The sequence below is a fragment of the Loxodonta africana genome, chromosome 23, assembly GCF_030014295.1.
Source record: "Loxodonta africana isolate mLoxAfr1 chromosome 23, mLoxAfr1.hap2, whole genome shotgun sequence".
Lineage (NCBI taxonomy): Eukaryota > Metazoa > Chordata > Mammalia > Proboscidea > Elephantidae > Loxodonta > Loxodonta africana.
Window position 1 is genome coordinate 3,703,016 of NC_087364.1, and position 18,009 is coordinate 3,721,024.

Here is an 18,009-nt window from a genome sequence, read left to right on the forward strand (position 1 = left end):
TGAAAGGTAACTATTTTGAAGATTGTAACTCGTGGCGAACACAGAACATGCAGAAGGAAGCTTCGATCTAATGGCAGAAAGCCTCCTTGGATGTTGTGATCTTTGTCACTGAAATAATGATTCATCACAAGTTAGTTAAATAAGACCACCACATTTTTAAAGAGGTTCCCTATGACAAAATTATACCTATCTGATTTTTTCTGAAAGGGACTCAGTCAGTAAAGGATACGTAGCTATAATATCCCCAGCCTCCAGAAGCCAAGTTCCAAACAAGAGGTTTATCCCTCCAAGGGGGTGGAAATGGCTTATTTTACAAACTGACTTCAGGATTCACTTGGTATCATTCGGAACACCCAAGGACTGTTACAATTTGTGACGCAAACAACAGCAGGGCAAAGAGGACAAGAATTCCCAGTTCCTCTCAACAGCCTGACAGGCATGTGAATCCTAGAGGGAAACGTGCGATTCAAAGGCACAGGCTGAAAAGAGTTTGTGTCATAAAATTAAAGCTACTTCCCACAACTCCACACACAAAAGACCGGATTTAGTTAAAACACATAAGCACAAATGTCATCTTTTTTAAGTCAGCAATGCAAAGATTCAAAAATCAGCTTTCAGAGCAACACAATGAGAGAGCAATGACTTTGACTGAACACGTTAAACCCAAAATAAGGTCAATATTCCAAATTTTGTCAGGTTTTATGATGATCATTTGGGGCAGCCTTTTTTTCCTCCTATCCATGAAATAAAGAAAAAAAAATCCATGAAATAGGGACTATAAAAGGCATTTAGGGAATACATAGAATGATCTTAAGAGTTAGAATGATTATCAGGGGTACAACTGCCAATGCTTTCCATTTTACATGTCTACACTGCAACATAAATGTAGCCATTTAATTGCAGTATAGATACAGAATATCTTTATATAATATTTTATAAAATACATCTTTATGTATAATAGGATAAGTATAAAGCATGGCTGCACTCTATATGTGTGTGTATGGGTATATGTATATACATACACACAGACATATGTAACAACAAAAAGATGGTTAAGAAAGTTAACACTGTTCTCAATTTACTAGGAAAGTGACCCAGTTTTGAATTATATTATTGTTTAATCTGGTAAAGAAAAAGCTTTGTTTATCAAATGTCTTAGCAAAGTACGCAGCTGACTTAATCAGGTAATCTAAAGGCACTGTCATTTAAAAGAGACGTATAAGGAAGACAATATTGTAAAAAAGTTCAGTAAGCATGGCTGCCAGCTTGTCTGTCAGAGCAAGGGCAATGCTAAGACTTACACGTCCTCCTTTCTCCGGGTAGCACTGGCAGCCCCCGCTGCAGTCTCTTCCTCCACAGGGCACGTCATACTTCTTCACACCCTGCAAAAAGAAATCACAGAGCACGCGGCAAGTTACTTAAAATATTTTCAATGACAAGACGTATCATACTACCACCTGTTCAGAGCCCTTCCAACTCTACAAGCTAACCATTCATTCAAAATACTGGATAAGACTTTTTAAAGTGCCTACGAAGTGGTCAGGGAGTTAACATTCTCGGCTCCTAACCAAAAGGTTGGATGTCCAAGTCCACCCAGAGGTGCCTTGGATCAGAGCGGCTGGTGTGTTCGAACCTCCAGAGCAGAGGAAGTAGCTCTTAGTTCTCCCTGGAGACGCAGGGAACACATTCCGCAGGAGGAAGCTCTGAGATGAGCCAGGGCTTCGAGCAGGAGGGGTGGCAGATGAGGGGAGGGAGCGGGAACAGCCTGGATTTGTGGTTTAATTCAATGCAGCCGGGCCACTCACAACAGAAAGCAGGTCGTGGTGAATTACAGACTTCAGAGCAAGGTCAGCCTGAGGAGGTGGAACTTGAAAAGATACTTAATGGGATGACAAACCTCTCACCTCCATCAGTGCTAGTCACAGGCATACACGGGGCATTGACCGGGACGGATGTGCAAAGAAAACCTCATTTTTGTTTCCCTTTCACACTATGAGGAGCTCTGGTGGCGCAGTGCTTAAGTGCTCTGCTGCTAACTGCAAGGTCAACAGTTCAAACCTGCTAGTGCCTCCTTGGGAGAAAGATGTGGCCGTCTGCTTCCATAAAGATTAAAGCCTTCGAAACCCTAGGGGACAATTCTACTCTGTCCTATAGGGTCGCTATGAGTTGGAACCAACTCTGTGGCAAGGGTTTGGGTCCCTCCCGCCCCGTCCTCCCACTCCACGATGAGGCAGGCTTATTTGCAAGGAGGAGGAGGTGGAGGAGGAGGGGAATTTGTGGGAAACAGGCTTTCCAAACTATTTATCTAGTCGGGTTGGGTGGTGAAATCAAGTTTTTGTCAGGTACTGAGATACAACTCTTTAATGAGTTTAGTGGATAACTGAGGAGTTCTCTAGCTGGACCATTCCAACAGGGCTGGGGGAGGCATTTCTGGACTTTGATCTCATTACCTCAGATTTTAAAAAAGTGGACTTGGAGTTTGGATTATACGAAGAAGTATCTTAATTCTTCCCTTCAGACTGTGTATACAAGTACCAGATATCTGAAGCTGGAAGAAACAATCAGATTTATCTGCCTGTTTCCCTTTTCTCCGCCATCCGTCTGTCAGTCTGTCACGCTGCAGTGGCTGGCATGTTGCTATGATTCTGGAAGCTATGCCACCAGTATTTCAAATACCAGCAGGGTCACCCATGGTGGACAGGCTTCAGTGGAGCTTCCAGACTAAGACAGAGTAGAAGGAAAGGCCTGGCAATCTGATTCTGAAAATGAGCCAACAGAAACCCTATGGCTCACCACATAATATTGCCCAGTACAGTGCTGGAAGATGAGCTCCCTAGATCAAAAAGCACTACGATAACAGCCACAACGATGGACTTGAGCGTACTAACCACCGTGACATTGGCACAGGACCAGGCAATGTTTCCTTCCGTTGTACATGGAGCCACGTGAGTCAGAGCCAAGTCCACAGCAGGTAACAACTCCCTTTTCTGATCGGTCAAGTATTGGCCCTGTCCCTGACAGGTGAGTGATGGAGACAGCTCATGAGGGAACTCCCCTCTGGTTTGGCCACTCTCTGCCAGACTCAGCCAGACAGTCCTGGGTCCCACACAATGGAGCCATCCACTAGGCATTTATTTACACTCACAGGACTTCAGTTTTCACTGAGCCAAATCTTAGCGTGCAAGTAAGACCTACCACGTGACAGAACACAAAAAACGGGAACAAAATTGCATGTTGCCACATCTCTTTTATTCTCTTCTGAAGGGTGCTTTTTATGAGTTTTTGGTGACAATATTAGTTCCTGCTTTGAAGTTTTTATTTTTATGAACACCATATGTTTTCATTAATGTGAGTATGCTCAGTCATGGATGTGTTTAAATTTTTGGTTGGTAATATAGATTTTGAGAAATATTATTTGGGACTACATGGTTACTGGAGCCCTGGTGGCGTAGATGTTAAAAGCTTGGCTGCTAATCAAAAGGTTGGCAGTTCAAATCCACCAGCTGCTCCTTGGAAACCCTATGGGGCAGTTCTACTCTGTCCTATAGGGTTGCTAAGAGTGGAAACTGACTCAATGGCACCTAACAACAAAACCAACATACCACCGTACTTTTTGTGTTCCCAAGCCTGCTGATTGATGGGCGACTGTCTTTCCCAGTGGGCCTTGGTTGCTGAAAATATGGTGGGGTACCTTCCATTATGGGGAACCTCTGGTTTCCCAAGTATCACACATACACACACAAACCCAAAACCAAGACCACCAGAGCTTCCTAACAGGAAACCACAGACATGCTTACAAGGCTTATGTAGGGGTACAAAAACCAAAAGAGATGAAGTTTTTACCCAAGCACACTTCCCAGTTGCACTACCTTACCTGAAAGCCTCAGACTAGGTATTTCACTTCAACCGACATTTCTTTTGCCTTTCCCCACTAAAAGGCAGCAGATACTTTCAGTGGGAAAGGTGGAGACCCAAAAAACTCCAGAGGTGTGAAAAACAGTTGGGATAGTGTACATCCACAGGTCAGCAAAGGGTTAAGTCTCAATGATGAGAGAGGATGACCACTGGGGGACTCCCTGTTAGTTTTTTTTTTGTCTGTTTTCCTGGCAGCATACTGGCCAGAATTGTCCATGTTCCTGGCATAGTACTGGATATTCATGCGGAAATGCAGGCATATTTCCACGACCAATTCTAAGTAAAGACTTCATCTCTGTCCAACATGTGATGGTCAGGACAAGGAAATGCCTGGCTGGAAACCATCTGGCCAGAATTTACCATGAGGCCTCGGCAATAACTCAACATCCTTTTTGTATAGGTGATAAATCCCCCTGCTAACAGTTAGGTCACCTTGGAGTGGTTCACATTTTTTGTGTTCTTCTTGTTAATTCTTTATCTAATCAAGTACCTGATAATAGTATCAGTTACTTCTTCAAAGAATTCCAAATGTCTGAGAATCTTAAAACCTTCAAAGAAATCAGTAACTGGAAAGCCCTTTGACCCTGAATCTATTGTCCTGAGATAATTTTTAAACTTTAAACTGAAAATATCCCCTGAAGTCATCTTAAAACTGAACAATAGTTTAGCTTCACTAGTGAAAAAAAAAGGTCTGCCTTGAGCATTACGCTCTTTCAAGAACTATCTACGTGGGATCAAAGAGACAGCAGCAACTGGAAAGGTTAGACAGGACCCTTAGAAGGCAGTGAATTTATGTTAATGGGGGAGGAACAACTCAGAAAAGGAGAGTGAGAATGGCTGCACAACTCAAAGAATGTAATCAGTGTCACTAAATTGTACATGTAGAAATTGTTGAACGGTGTATGTTTTGCTGTGCATATTCTCAACAGCAACAATAAAATAAATAAAATTTAGGGAAAAAAAGTCTTTTGAATCTTTTTTTGGTCATCTTTTTGTTCTGCATGAGGCTATGAGAGAGCTTGAGTTATACTAGAAAAGTAAATATATATATATATACACACACACACATACATATATACACAATCCTTTCGCTCCCTCAAAATATGATTCTAGGTACTTGCCATTTTTTTTTTTTTATGGCTTCAATGTTTTTCTACAGTGGGCCTCATAAAAATCAATATTTTGAAAACGTAATTTTTAGAAATCCCATTCCACCCTAAGCTATAAATTTTATGGCTTACCTTTAGCACCAAATGGAGACGTCTAAATGGGCTACCACATTTACGCTTTTTATTAACTGTGACATGAGAGCGACCTTGGCAGATGTCTCTAGCTCATGCAGTAATTCATTGACCAGTTTGTTGGAAGGACTAGGGGGACTCCTCAGTCTACAGGGTAGAATAGTAAAGTCATACTCTCCTTCTGGTGCTCCACACGCTATTTTTAATTTTGATTTTGAAGCCACTTTCCAAATCTCTGTACATAAATCAATGGTTGAGATGATTCTGCTGGCTCCAAATTGATCTAACAGACTCTCTATTCTACGTTTAGAATATACAGTGAATTTAGCTATAGAAATGAGTTCATCTTAATCTACTCGTTTGCAACCAGGACTTGAAGACCTGATGAGTCTCTGTCTTAATACTTTCTCAACCATTTACCAGTGCCTCAGACACCCTGTCCCACAAGATGAGAAATAAGAAATACATCACTGAGAGACTTGAACAGCACTCTCCCTTACACATCATAGCCAATTCCCTTCCTGGAAATTCCAGCTGTGTGTGTGTACGTGTGTGTGTGTTTCTGTTTGTGTGTGTGTGTTTTCCCTCCAGCATCTGACATGTCCGAAAGAGAAGCTCTCGTGCATTCCAACATCTGAAAGAACCCCTGAGTACTACATATTGGTATGTTAGATCTCTAGGATGAACAGAAATATTTACTTTATTAAGGCAGGGCATATGTTCCAGACAGTCTCTTAAAGACTGAACAAGTCTCTATTCTGAGCCTAGGCATTTACCTGACAGGGCATGGAACTCTGGGACATTCTCAAGATACGAATGCCTTCTTAAATTATTAACCTTAAAAGATGACTATGTAAACTGCCGTGTCTGTGTCCCAGGCATGCCCCCTCGGACAGAAGAATACTAAAAGACGGCACCAATCATTGCTAATGCTCCATGACCTTGAGTCTGTCATTTGAGTTTATTGCTGTAACCCAAAGACAAAACAAAATCTACTTCTTGCCAGCTTCTTAAAATAAAAGGCTCATTCCCTTTCTACCCTACATCAACCTCAAGAGTCCGCCCACCACCCTCCAAGAAGACTAACTAGACCTGGTCACATCTTCGAGTTCAGAGTCTACATGAGGGCGTGCTTTTCGTGATAAGGCCTGTTTTACCACACAGTCTTTACAGGCATTTTATATTTCTAACCTCTTCTTTCTGCAAAATCGTGGGTTTAAATAAGGAAATATCAATAAAGTCCTCGTTAGCTCTCTTTCAAGTCTAAATTCCCACCAGTAGCATTTTTTTGAGCGGTATTCTAATACCTTGCTCTGCCACAGGCCACTTGGAGGTATACCTGGTCACTGACTTCACCCATCTAAGCATTTAAGGAGGAGATGAAGTTCCCAGGGCCCGGGGCTTCCTGAAGACCCTGCTATATGCATGCAAAATACTCCATTGCAATGGATCACGCTACATCCATTTAACTAAACTGACTAACCTCCTGAGTTTGTCTAGAAATCTTAATCCCAAGGGAAAAGAAAATTGGTTTCATGGGACCAATTATAATGAAGATTCATGAAAACTGGGTGAGGGTTCCCCACCCCTGCAGAATTGGAGTCAATTTGAAACCCGTTATTCTTATGTCCTGCAGAATGTCCCTACATTGTTGTATTCCCCAACTTTTCTGGCTCAGGACTCTATTTCAATCCCACAGCTGCTTTATAGTCAAGGTCCGAGACTGTTCCCAGGGATTGGGGCATTCTCACTACATCTTGCTCAACGGAGACCCATCTTAGTCGCTACTCAAGTACCCATGCTTGGCTGTTTCAAACTGTAGATCCAACTTCCAAATTCTGGCAGGAGCGTGACTAGGGAGCTTAATCATTAATTCATCCAACAAATGATCATTTGAGGCATGTGCTCCCATCTTGCCAACTATGCCATCAACTCCCAAACTGGAGCCAGGCCCCATTTGACTCATCTGCTCCTTCAGGAAAAATTAGAAGAATTAAAATGTCGGGGGAAGTATTGTAAACAAAAGGAAAGGGACACTAATTTCTATATTATTGTAGGCTCTTGACATCTTAAAAAGAGTTGTGGAACCAACAGGGGTAGCTTTTGAAAAATAAATGTGAATTGTAAGTTTTGGGAAATAAGACAGAGTTCAAAGCTGCTTAAAAAAAAAAAAACTAGTAGACTGTGAATGCCTCTGAGCTGCGCCAGGAAGAGATGAAGGATGGGTAATTCTTGCAACAATTCACAGGAATCACACCCACATTGGTAAGGGAGGAGTAGGTCGGACGGAGCCATGAACAGAAAAGCAAAGTGAGAGAGAAAACTTGGGAAGACAGTAAACAAAGAGTTTGAGGAAGATTTACCTACAAATAGTGTTGAAAATGAAATGGAAGAGAGAAAAAGACAACAGAGGGAAAGGGAGATTGAGATTGAGGTTGAGACTGATTCGTTAAGAGGAAGGCGCTTAGATACAAAGTCAATGAGGTAATCAATCCATACTTAAAATGCTGACAATACTGCTGTTCTTCTATCTAGACCTTTGATACTCCAAGTGTGATCTGTGGACCAGCAGCATCAGTATCACCTAGCAGCCAGGTAGGAATGCAGGTCCCACCCAGATTTTACTGACTCTGAACCTGCTTTCTGACATGATTTCCGGATAAGCACATTAAAATTTGCAAAGCACTGCACTAGGTTAGTGAGTTGGTATTGCGAAAATGATGGTGTTGGTGAAGCATACTGAATATACCATAGACTTCAAGAAGAATGAACAAATCTGTCTTGGAAGAAGTACAGCCAGAACATTCCTTAAAAGCAAGGATGGGGAGACTTTGTCTTGATTACTCTGGGCATGTTATCTGGAGGGATCAATCCCTGGAGAAATACATCATGCTTGGTAAAGTAGAGGGTCAGCAAAAAGAAGAACACCCTCAATACGAGGGACTGACACACTGGCTGCAACAATGAGCTAAAATATAGCAATAATGATTGTGAGGATGGCGCGGGACCAGGCAGTGTTCCGTTCTGTTATACGTAAGGTCATTATGAGTTGGAACCACCTAGACTTCACCTAACAATAAAAATACTGTGAAAAGGGGACTTGACAAAACACAATGAAACCATGGTAAACCAATGCACCACCTCCTCCAAAGGGGTACCTGTTGCCGTAGAGTTGGTTCCAACTCATAGCGACTCTGTAGGACAGAGTAGAACTACCCCACAGTGTTGCCAAAGAGTGCCTGGCAGATTTGGATTGCTGACTTTTTGGGTAGCAGCCAAACTCATAACCACTACACCACAGGGCTGAAGGAGTAGAAGGCAGTGTTTGTCAGGTTCAATGTGTTCGATAACTCAAAGCGGATCCCAGGTATCCCTGGGACCTCTCTCTGACACCCCACCTGTGGTGCATTTAGAGTGGCTCTGGATACCCAAGACCCACTTGCTGAGCTTCTAATCTCTCAAAATGCCCCCCACCCCAGAAGTTTTAGTTCTCTTTTCCTTATTCGAAACATTCTTTCAGGTCTCTTCTTTTTCTGCTTAATTTAATCTGTCCCTGAACTGTTAACCAGCATTGCAGTGCTTATTAGAAATTCTAGGAATTGGTTATGACCTGGATCACTTAAGAACCACTTGGCGGTGTAAAGGCATAAGATATATATTCTATAAACCTTAGATCATATTCTACTCAACTGGAATGCAACAAACGCTGTTTCCAGGTACAAAGTGGAACATTTAGGACAAGGGATTTCTTGGTTGACTTTTTATATGGGAATTCTTTCCCTTGGAGCCGTACCTGTATCTTGGCATCATTTGACTTAGAAAGATTTGGAAGTACATCTATCTGTATGGCCATTCAGTTCATCACAGACACATTCAAAGCACCATGTATGTAGGACTAGTCTCCTTGTTGAGTCTCCCACCTTTGAGAGAACAGAAATCAACCAATCTTCTAAGGAAAGCCAGCTTTTACTTTCCTGAACCTGGCACGTAGCAGGTTTGAGTGGCAAATATCTTGTCTTGAGTCACTGGCTCTCTGGCTGCCAGATCGGCCATTAACAAAAGGGGGTCAGGACAGAGTTGGAATAGGGATCAACGGTAGCAGCTGCAAGATTAAGAGAACACCCGGTCACACATGTTGCTGGCCAGGCTCTTGCTTGAGCAATCCAATGGCAGGGAGGAGAAGGGAGTGTCAACTTGCCTCGCTGAGGGATCATGTACCATTAGACGGAGATGAAAAATCTTTCCTTCTCCACCTGGTGAAAACTGTGTTTTCCTCTGTAGGTGTCTGAGGAGTACCCTTCTTCAAACTGTGGAGAAAGCTGCTCAGTGGCACTTCTCCCCATGGCAAATCTGTACATATGTTTAGAACATTGAAAGACAGGTTTAAATCATAACTTCAATGTCAGAAAGTAAACCCCCCGAAAGATTTAGACTCTTGAAGGCTGGCTACTTCTGTAACTAACAGTGCGAATCACGTATGTAAATTAAGGGAACAAGCCCACAGAAATGCACCCAACTTTCTGCAGATGTGAATATTGTTTCAAGTTTACACAACATGTATACGAATGAAAGTAAAAAAAATGTTGGCCATTGTTCTCAGCTTGGACATGAAAAATGAGTATTACATTTATATGAAGATACAAGAACAAAACTCATTTGTCTTAACACAAAGAATATTTTGTCCTTACGTGTTCCAAGACACTTCTTGTCCCAAGGAAGTCTTTTTTTAAGCCAATATACCTCCAGCCAAAAAGAGGCAATTCTGTAGGGAACTGACAGATATTTTACCATGGGATTGGAGTCAGCATCTAACACAAACTTCCCATACAAGGGGATATTGAATAACCCATTCCAACTGACATAAAAGATAAGCATTTCTCATTGTTAAAAAGTACTCATCTTTCATGCTTAAGGCAAAAAAAAAAAAGCAACTTCACGAGTCTTTGTCTTTGTCACAAATCCAGTCAAGCTAGACCTTTGAAATTTATCCTTTTAAGCAAAAAAGAGGCCAACAAAGAAGAAAAGCCAAGTTGGGAACAAGGTTCCCAGTAAAATTCTATTAGTTTATCAAAACAGGAAATATAAGCCATTTCCTCACACGCAGCTTTAGAAATTAAGGAAATAATTCCAACATAGTATTAGTAAGACAAGGTATATGGCAAAGGAAGTACAGATCACAACCACTGCACAGAGAACAAAAACCTTCTTCCCAATAAACTGGGTGGACAATTCAGCCAGTTTAGTTTCCTTTGTTCAGCAGCGTTTCAAGGGTGCCAAAAATAAATGCATTCATTCTAGAATGGTCCTGCAAAAATCCTGGAGGCACAGTGGTTAAGAGCTAAGGCTGCTAACCAAAAGGTTGGCAGTTCGAATCCACCAGGTGTTCCTTGGAAACCATATGGGGCAGTTCTACTCTGTCCTATTGGGCTGCTATGATTTGGACTCGATCAACGGCAATGGAATTTGGTTTTTGGTTTTGGGCGGCAGTGAAATAATTAAAGGACAAAAGTGCTCACACACTTAACATTAATTATTTCAATGGACTTTTACTAAAGCACCAACTAGCTCCCAGGCCAGGTAGGACCGAGTTCCTGCCTGTTCTCAAGGAGCTGGCAGTTTTAGGAAGGGAGAAGGAAGATGGATTTTTGTGTTGCAAACAGGGGAATGTGGAAGAAATGACTGCAGTTCAAATGACAGACAATGACCTAAATAAACTCTGATTTCAAGGGAAAGCCTTCATGTTTTGTCTTTACCTTTATCCAGATGAATACCTTTGTGATAATATTTCCACTCCTCCTGATTCACCATAGCAGCAGACATAACTAGGGCACATTACGTTATGTGTCCTCACCTGAGTCATCAGGAACAAGCCACCACATATTTTTATTCCTGCATACTTATACATTTTTACCAGCAGCAGCTGGCCAACGGCACCACCTTCTATTTCTTTTTAGGCATCCCGGAGTCTAAGGGTGCTTTCCAAATAGAATTCGCTATTAACAAGATAATCTACGAGTGCCAGAATTGAATGCTGGGGCTTGGGTGCTGAGGGGATAGAGCTGTCTCAGAAAAAAAAAAATCAAGACTTTGACAAGATGACGAGAGCTGTTGGCAGGCACAGAGAGCCATGCAGGCAGGCCAAAGGCCAAGACCGGAGCACCTTTCCAAATTACCTCATTTGCGCTTACGATATTTAAAAAAGGCAAATGATAGGCTGCCTAAGAGTTGTTAAACTCAAGGATGAGGACAGGCAGGCGCATACCCTAAGTATGGATTGTTGAGACTACATCAAGTTGGATAGTGGGAATGAGAAGCCAACCAGGAGAATGAACAATAAGACAAAGGGCCGTGACAAAGGGCAGACTTAGGTAGAGAAATGACCCAACCTTTCTGAACCACAATATTCTTTGCACAAGGTGAGGATAATAGTAACCATCTCACAGGTCTGTTTCGAAGAGCAAATGACTTAATGAACGTGCGCGTGGTTCACAAAGTCTCTGGTGCCACCTCATTTAAGGGGTCATTGATGTCAGGCAACAGGCCTGGGTAACTGGCATGGGTCTCCAGACTCAAGAATGCGAGTTGAAACCTAGCCAAAGTTTTATGAGTCAATAGTTCCTTGAAAATATCTTGCCCAAGGCCAGAAATGATCTCAGAGTGTGGGTGGGCCTGATCCCACAGGTGAAGACAAGTGAGGCATCTGGCTGGGCTAGGAACGGAAGGTGGAGCGTGGCATTTCCTGTCACTCATTCTCTGCTTTGGCCATTACCTCACCAGGCACACTCTCCTTCCTTCTTGAGGCAAAAACGCAGAATATGAATGTATTTTCTCACCAGTGAGGAAAGCAGGTGAGGCTCCCTGACCTCTGTGGTATACACAGGCATTGATATGGGTCCTGATGCTTGATAATAAGCTGCTATGAACACATAAGCGCTCTCTCCAGAAGCACCCACCCCTTCTTTCAGCAGAAGGTTCAGTTGAGGCTTCATTGGTTGGGCTGCTCTATTAGGTGCTGGGTAGAGATTTGGGATGTCGCATCTCGAGTCATCTAGGAAGAAAGATGGCCCCTAGATAGTGAAGAATCAGGTAGTGGACGTTGGGATGAGGCTGCTGTCCGGGGCCAGGTAGGCAGAAACAAGTGAGCATGCAGGCTGGAGGCCAGCTGGGGCAGAAGGCTAGAGACGTGGCAGACAGCCTTAAGAGTAGATGCAAGGTCAAATTTGGACACCTTGAAATGGACATGGTTTCTGCCTTGAAGCATCAAAGGATGTCCCATCCCAAGCACACGTTGTATGAATTTTAAAGTTTTTCTTTCTCTGAAGTCTAACCCTTTTATTTCCTAATTCCTATTTACTTCCCGGAAAACCCTGGTGGCGTAGTAGTTAAGTGCTATGGTTGCTAACCAAATGGTCGGCAGTTCGAATCCACCAGGTGCTCCTTGGAGATGCTATGGGGCAGTTCTCCGCGGTTCTATAGGGTCACTATGAGTCAGAATCGAATCAACGGGACCTAACAACAACAACAACAACAACAACAACAACAACAACAACATTGCCCAGGAGGAGTCACTGGGTGGTACAAATGGGTAACATGCTTCGCTGCTAACCAAAAGGTTGGCAGATCAAGACAACCTAGACGTGCCTCAGAAGACTTGATGATCTCCTTCCAAAAAGTCCGCCACTGAAAACCCTGTGGAGCACAGTTCTACTCTGACACATGTGGGGTTGTCATGAGTCAGAATCTGCTTGATGGGAACTGGTTTTAATGCCCAAGTAGGTGGGTACTTACCACCTTCTGGTATTATGCTTTAATTTAGAGTCCTACGTCATACTCTGGTGGAGCAGTGGTTAAGAGCTTGGCTGCTAATCAAAAAGTCAGCAGTTGGAATCCACCAGCCGCTCCTTGGAAATGCTATGGGGGCAGTTCTACTCTGTCCTGTTGAGTTGCTGTGAGTCGGAATTGACTCGACTGCAAGGGGTACATCGTACTCTGTTTACAAAAAAAAACAACATATTCTGTGTTCATACATCCTTTGATCCTGATCCCATCATTGCTTCACTGGATTAGTGACCCTTGCTTTTTCCCAAACCTGTCAGTTTAAGCTCTGTTCCTTTTCTATCCGCTGTTCGCACTACTCTCAAGGTCTCCTTTCCATTCTACTTAAATTGAGTTCATAGTATTTTAACACGACGATGGAATGTCAAGGATTTAAAATGAGTTACCACCTCTGGGTTGCCGTCCTTCTCAAAGAACGTGCTTTGTACATACTGTTCCTTCAACCTGGAATGCTCTCCTTCCCACCCTCACCTGGAAAACTGCCCATCACATCAGTGTAGGTGAGATCCACTCCAACACACTGGCCACTTACCCTTGGGAAAAAGAGTCAAACGCTTGTGATCTCAAAATATCTTGTTTCTAGCATTCTTTTGTTTAAGTACAAGCGTTTCTACTAGAGTACAATATATGACTGTTTCTGAAAACTCCCTACATTGTGCAAAATCACAGAATTTGTCAGAAGCTTTCTACTCCTGTTCAAGTGGCCACCAATATAATTACAGCTAAAAAGAAGTAGTCTGTCTTTGAAGTGCACACGCAGTGAAGAGGTTCATACGTCATGTGTAGACCAACAAAGATCGTGGGAAAATACAGTGTTAGGGGCAGATCACTCAACACTTAGGAGACTTTGTAACCAGGGCACTATAAAATGAGCAATGATCCTAATACAAATAGTAGCACAGTTTAAAGACATGTTATACTCCCAATAAATAAAGAAATGCTAGAATAAATACAGAGTGTTAGCTTGAAAAACATAAAACAAAAAGTAAAGGAAGTAGTTTGATAGAAAGGGGTGTAAGGAAGGGTAGGACTGATAAGTTGCAGAGAACAAGGGCAACAAGCCCAGGGACTGAGAAGAAGCATGCAATAAGCACTTCTAAGTCAAGCACGTGGCCCACCTGAGCCAAGAAGAGAGTACCTGGACAGCTTGTACAGAGTAAATTCCTCGACAGCTTGCCGTGTTCGACTGGGTTAACCTACTTAGCCTTCAGCTACTCTGATACTTGTTGGCCCAAACAAAAGTGCTGGTGGAAAAAAGTCATACACGAACCGATGTGACTTCCAGTTGACACTGGCATTGTTCCCCCATTTACCAATTGCCTATCAGAAATATGAGTCTAGAGAATGCTCTGTAACAAAACGGATTGTACTTCTGCGTTCTCTGACTCACTCTCATTGCCAGTGCTCTCATCAAAATAATAGTAATAAAATAAAAAATAAGTAAATAAGAAAATTGTCCACATTAAAGACTATTTTTGATGATGGCTATTCCCAGTGGCGTAGTGGTTAAGAGCTACGGTTTCTAACCAAACAGGTCGGCAGTTCGAATCCACCAGGCGCTCCTTGGAAACACCATGGGGCAGTTCTAGTTCTGTCCTATAGGGTTGCTATGAGCTGGAATTGACTTGACTGCAGTGGGTTTGGTTCTTGGTGTATTGTCATTCAGAGTCCTGGTGGCACAGTGGTTAAGAGCTCAGCTGCTAATCAAAAGGTTGCAGTTCGAATCCACCAGCCACTCCTTGGAAACCCTATGTGGCAGTTATACTCTGTCCTATAGGGTCGCTATGAGTCTGAATCGACTCAACGGCAGTGGGTTTGGTATACATACATTTTTAATTGTCATTTAGTCATTTTTATAGTCTTAACGGATATTGTTATATTGCAGTGTTTAGAAAAACAATTTATCAGGAGTAGAAAGCTCCTAATAAAGGAAGCCACCAATATAACAATTACAGCTAGAAAGAAGCGATCAGTCTTTCAAGTACACATGCAGTAAAGAGTTTCATATGTTATATTTAGAATAAAACCATCCAAACCCGTTGCCGTCAAGTTGATTCTGACTTACAGCTCTGATGATATTTAGGATAAATGCCCTTAAATATTTACAAGCTATTCTTTTTTTTTTTATTATTATTATTCTGTTTATGTCCTGTTCAGCTAGTTAGAGGCGGTCTACCAAGGCTTCATTTACACAGGCACTACCTCACACATTATCTAAACTAAATTTTAATTATTTTTCCGGCACGTCAGTTCTTGGTGTTCTCTGGCAATGAATAAAAATGTGTACGTTGTTAGTGCTGGCGTATGAATCTGAAGCAAATATTTAACATTGTTCCTAAGGCATGAAGGGGATGTATCTTTTGAAGCTACTTATTCCAAAGAAAAAAGTCCAGTTTAAGAGCTTTGTCTAACCCCCCCCACTCTAAATTTTGGGGGGAAAAATCTGAGAAGAATGGAATGAAAGAAACCCAGTAATGTTTTTTCATAACACAATAAGATTTCTGTTCTGGTTTGTTGAAGACTGGTCTAGGCAAAGAAGGTGTTCATGTGTATCAGCACGCAAGGAATAACAGCAGTTATGCCTGGACAAGCTTAGCTTTAGATATGTGTAGCTTCAATCTTTGCAAACCTGACGGGGATCTGACTGAAGGTCACAGGGAACTTTGGGGCCATTGACAATACAGCACTATTACCACAGTCATCTTATATACCTGCCGACCTGGTTTCTGGTTTGGAATGTCTCAGTTTCCGTCTTGCTATTTCTTTTGTAGGTACCCTGCCAAGTTAATCACACCAGGCAGCTCTCAGGAGGTACGTATGTATACCTTTGTATGTTGGCAGTGGTTTAGGATTCCTCTGCTCTGAACTCACTCTGAAGCATTCTCTTTGCTTTGGAAGACAGTCTATGGATAAAATCCACTTCAAATCACCACGGAAATATATCACTGGGACCAACAGCTGTCTCAGAGCATCTACTGATGCAAACAGTCTCAGTTATTTGTGAGTGTATTAGCCACTTAGACATTCCAACAGTGAATTTTCAACCCACGTTTCTCTTTACTACACAGCAGGCTGTTGGACTTTTAATTCCAAGGACTACACATGATGGTAATTGTAGTATCTACCTATCAGAGATTAAATATGCCCAGGAAAACGTTCAGACTAAAGTTTGCATGCTGACCTCTATCTGTAAGGCTGATTCAGAGGTAGCAGGCACACACATTTTTAGGTTTGGGTACTGCGTTGAGTGTTTGCACTGAGGTTTCTGAGATTTTAGAAACCAGTTACATTCTCCAACAGTGGTGTATGAAGACCAGTGATTTCTCCAGTCTTTTTATCCTTAATCCGGGGATTTATAAGGAGATGGCGTCTGGGCCTCCAGAGTGCTGTGATCCTCTTTGGCACTTCCGCCCTGCTCCTGGGCTTCCACTCAGATGTGCAGATCTGGGTGGCTCCGTACTTGAATGTGCGCCGCATGGCGCCCTGGCGGAGGCCGGAAGCTGGGAGCTGGGGTACTTGGGCTACAGTCCCAACACTGCAGGTGCATGACCTTGGGGACAACGCTTACCCCACGTGGGCTTTGGTTTCCTCATGTGCAAAATGGATAGACTCTACCATTCCTCGTAGGGTTGTTGTTAAAACAAAATAAGATAAACCCCTAGAAAGAGCTTAGAATATTGCCTTGACGCAAGGCAGGAAGTCCTTGCTATTCTTGTTCTCAACCTTTTTTTTCATTCACCCACCGAGGTGAGATGCCAGGGTATTTCCAGACCCACAATACAGATCCTGTGATCCAGGCAAGTTCCAATATTTTTACTGTTCAGAAAAATTGTTGTTTATGGGGAGGTGTGAAGGCTTTCATTCGATAAGCACATATTTAATGTCGAATCTACACAAAGTTTAGAAAAATTAAACTTGGAAAGGTTTTAGTTCATTTTAAGCTTATGTACCATCAGCTTCTCTAATACAAGATTCTGACAGAGAAAAATTTAGTATGCCAAATTATCTTAATAAGCGGACTTCTTAGTGTTTGCTTTACTTTTCTTTCTTTTTTCAATTTGGTGAGGAGCTGGCTTAGGCACAATTTACTCAGCTCAACTAGGCTGAACCTTGTACCCAAGGTCAACCAATGAGTCCAGGTAACCTGGGATTCAAGCCAAGACCTCCTATTCTCTGTCCTTCTCTATGAGCCTGAGATAAAAAACCATGAATACTCTTTGAGTAGCACAGATTGTAATTCCCCCTCTGTATCAAAAGTGCTCTTATCATATTGCAAACAACTACCATGCTGAGATGATAAACATCCAAAAGAGTAGACTTCCTTGAATATTTTGAGTGATGTCATCTGGCCCTTCTTTCATATCCGTTTTTATTATGCTCCTGTCCTTTCAAAACAGAATTTGTGCCACAGCTTAACAAAAGCCAGGAAATGTCGGGACTCTGGCAATAAGACAAACATGGAAACAAGGAGAAACTGATAAAGTACAAACACCTCCAGATGGAGACGAAAAGAATCAATACTGAAATGGCAATTTGATCTGGCATATTTAAAACTGGTATTCCCTTGCACAAATCTAGTCCTCTTGCTTTGCCATTCTGAAAGTGAATTATTGAGTTGCTTTCGTCAGTGCAGACAGCCAATCCCCCCAAAACCTCTTCCAAACATATTTTTGAGTTCCTACCACCTGTAAATGACCATCGATGAGATGGATTGACACAGTGGCTACAATGATGGGCTCAAGCATAGCAAGGATTGTGAGGCTGGTGCAGGACCGGGGAGTGTTTTGTTCTGTTGTATGCTGGGTCGCTGTGAGATGGAACTGACTTGAGGGCACCTAACAACAACAACCGTGGGGTGTGCTAAATGCTAGAGATGTAAGGATGAATAAGCAGGTCTGTTGCCTTTGGGAAATTATAAACCAGGGGCAGAAACCATCAGTACTTAACAATAAATACTTAACAATGCAATACATGCTACAGAAAGATTGTGAGCAAAGGACTATGGGAGCACAAATGG

The 18,009-nt window shown here is 42.4% G+C and overlaps 1 protein-coding gene across 1 annotated transcript in view; it reads right to left on the reverse strand.

Moving 5' to 3' along the window:
* COL4A2 (collagen type IV alpha 2 chain) overlaps positions 1-18,009 on the reverse strand; it is a 250,289-nt gene that overhangs the window by 184,395 nt on the left and 47,885 nt on the right. The window contains exon 4 of the mRNA XM_064275231.1: positions 1,302-1,382. Within this exon, the coding sequence (XP_064131301.1) occupies positions 1,302-1,382 (81 nt within the window). The remainder of the gene's footprint in view (positions 1-1,301; positions 1,383-18,009) is intronic.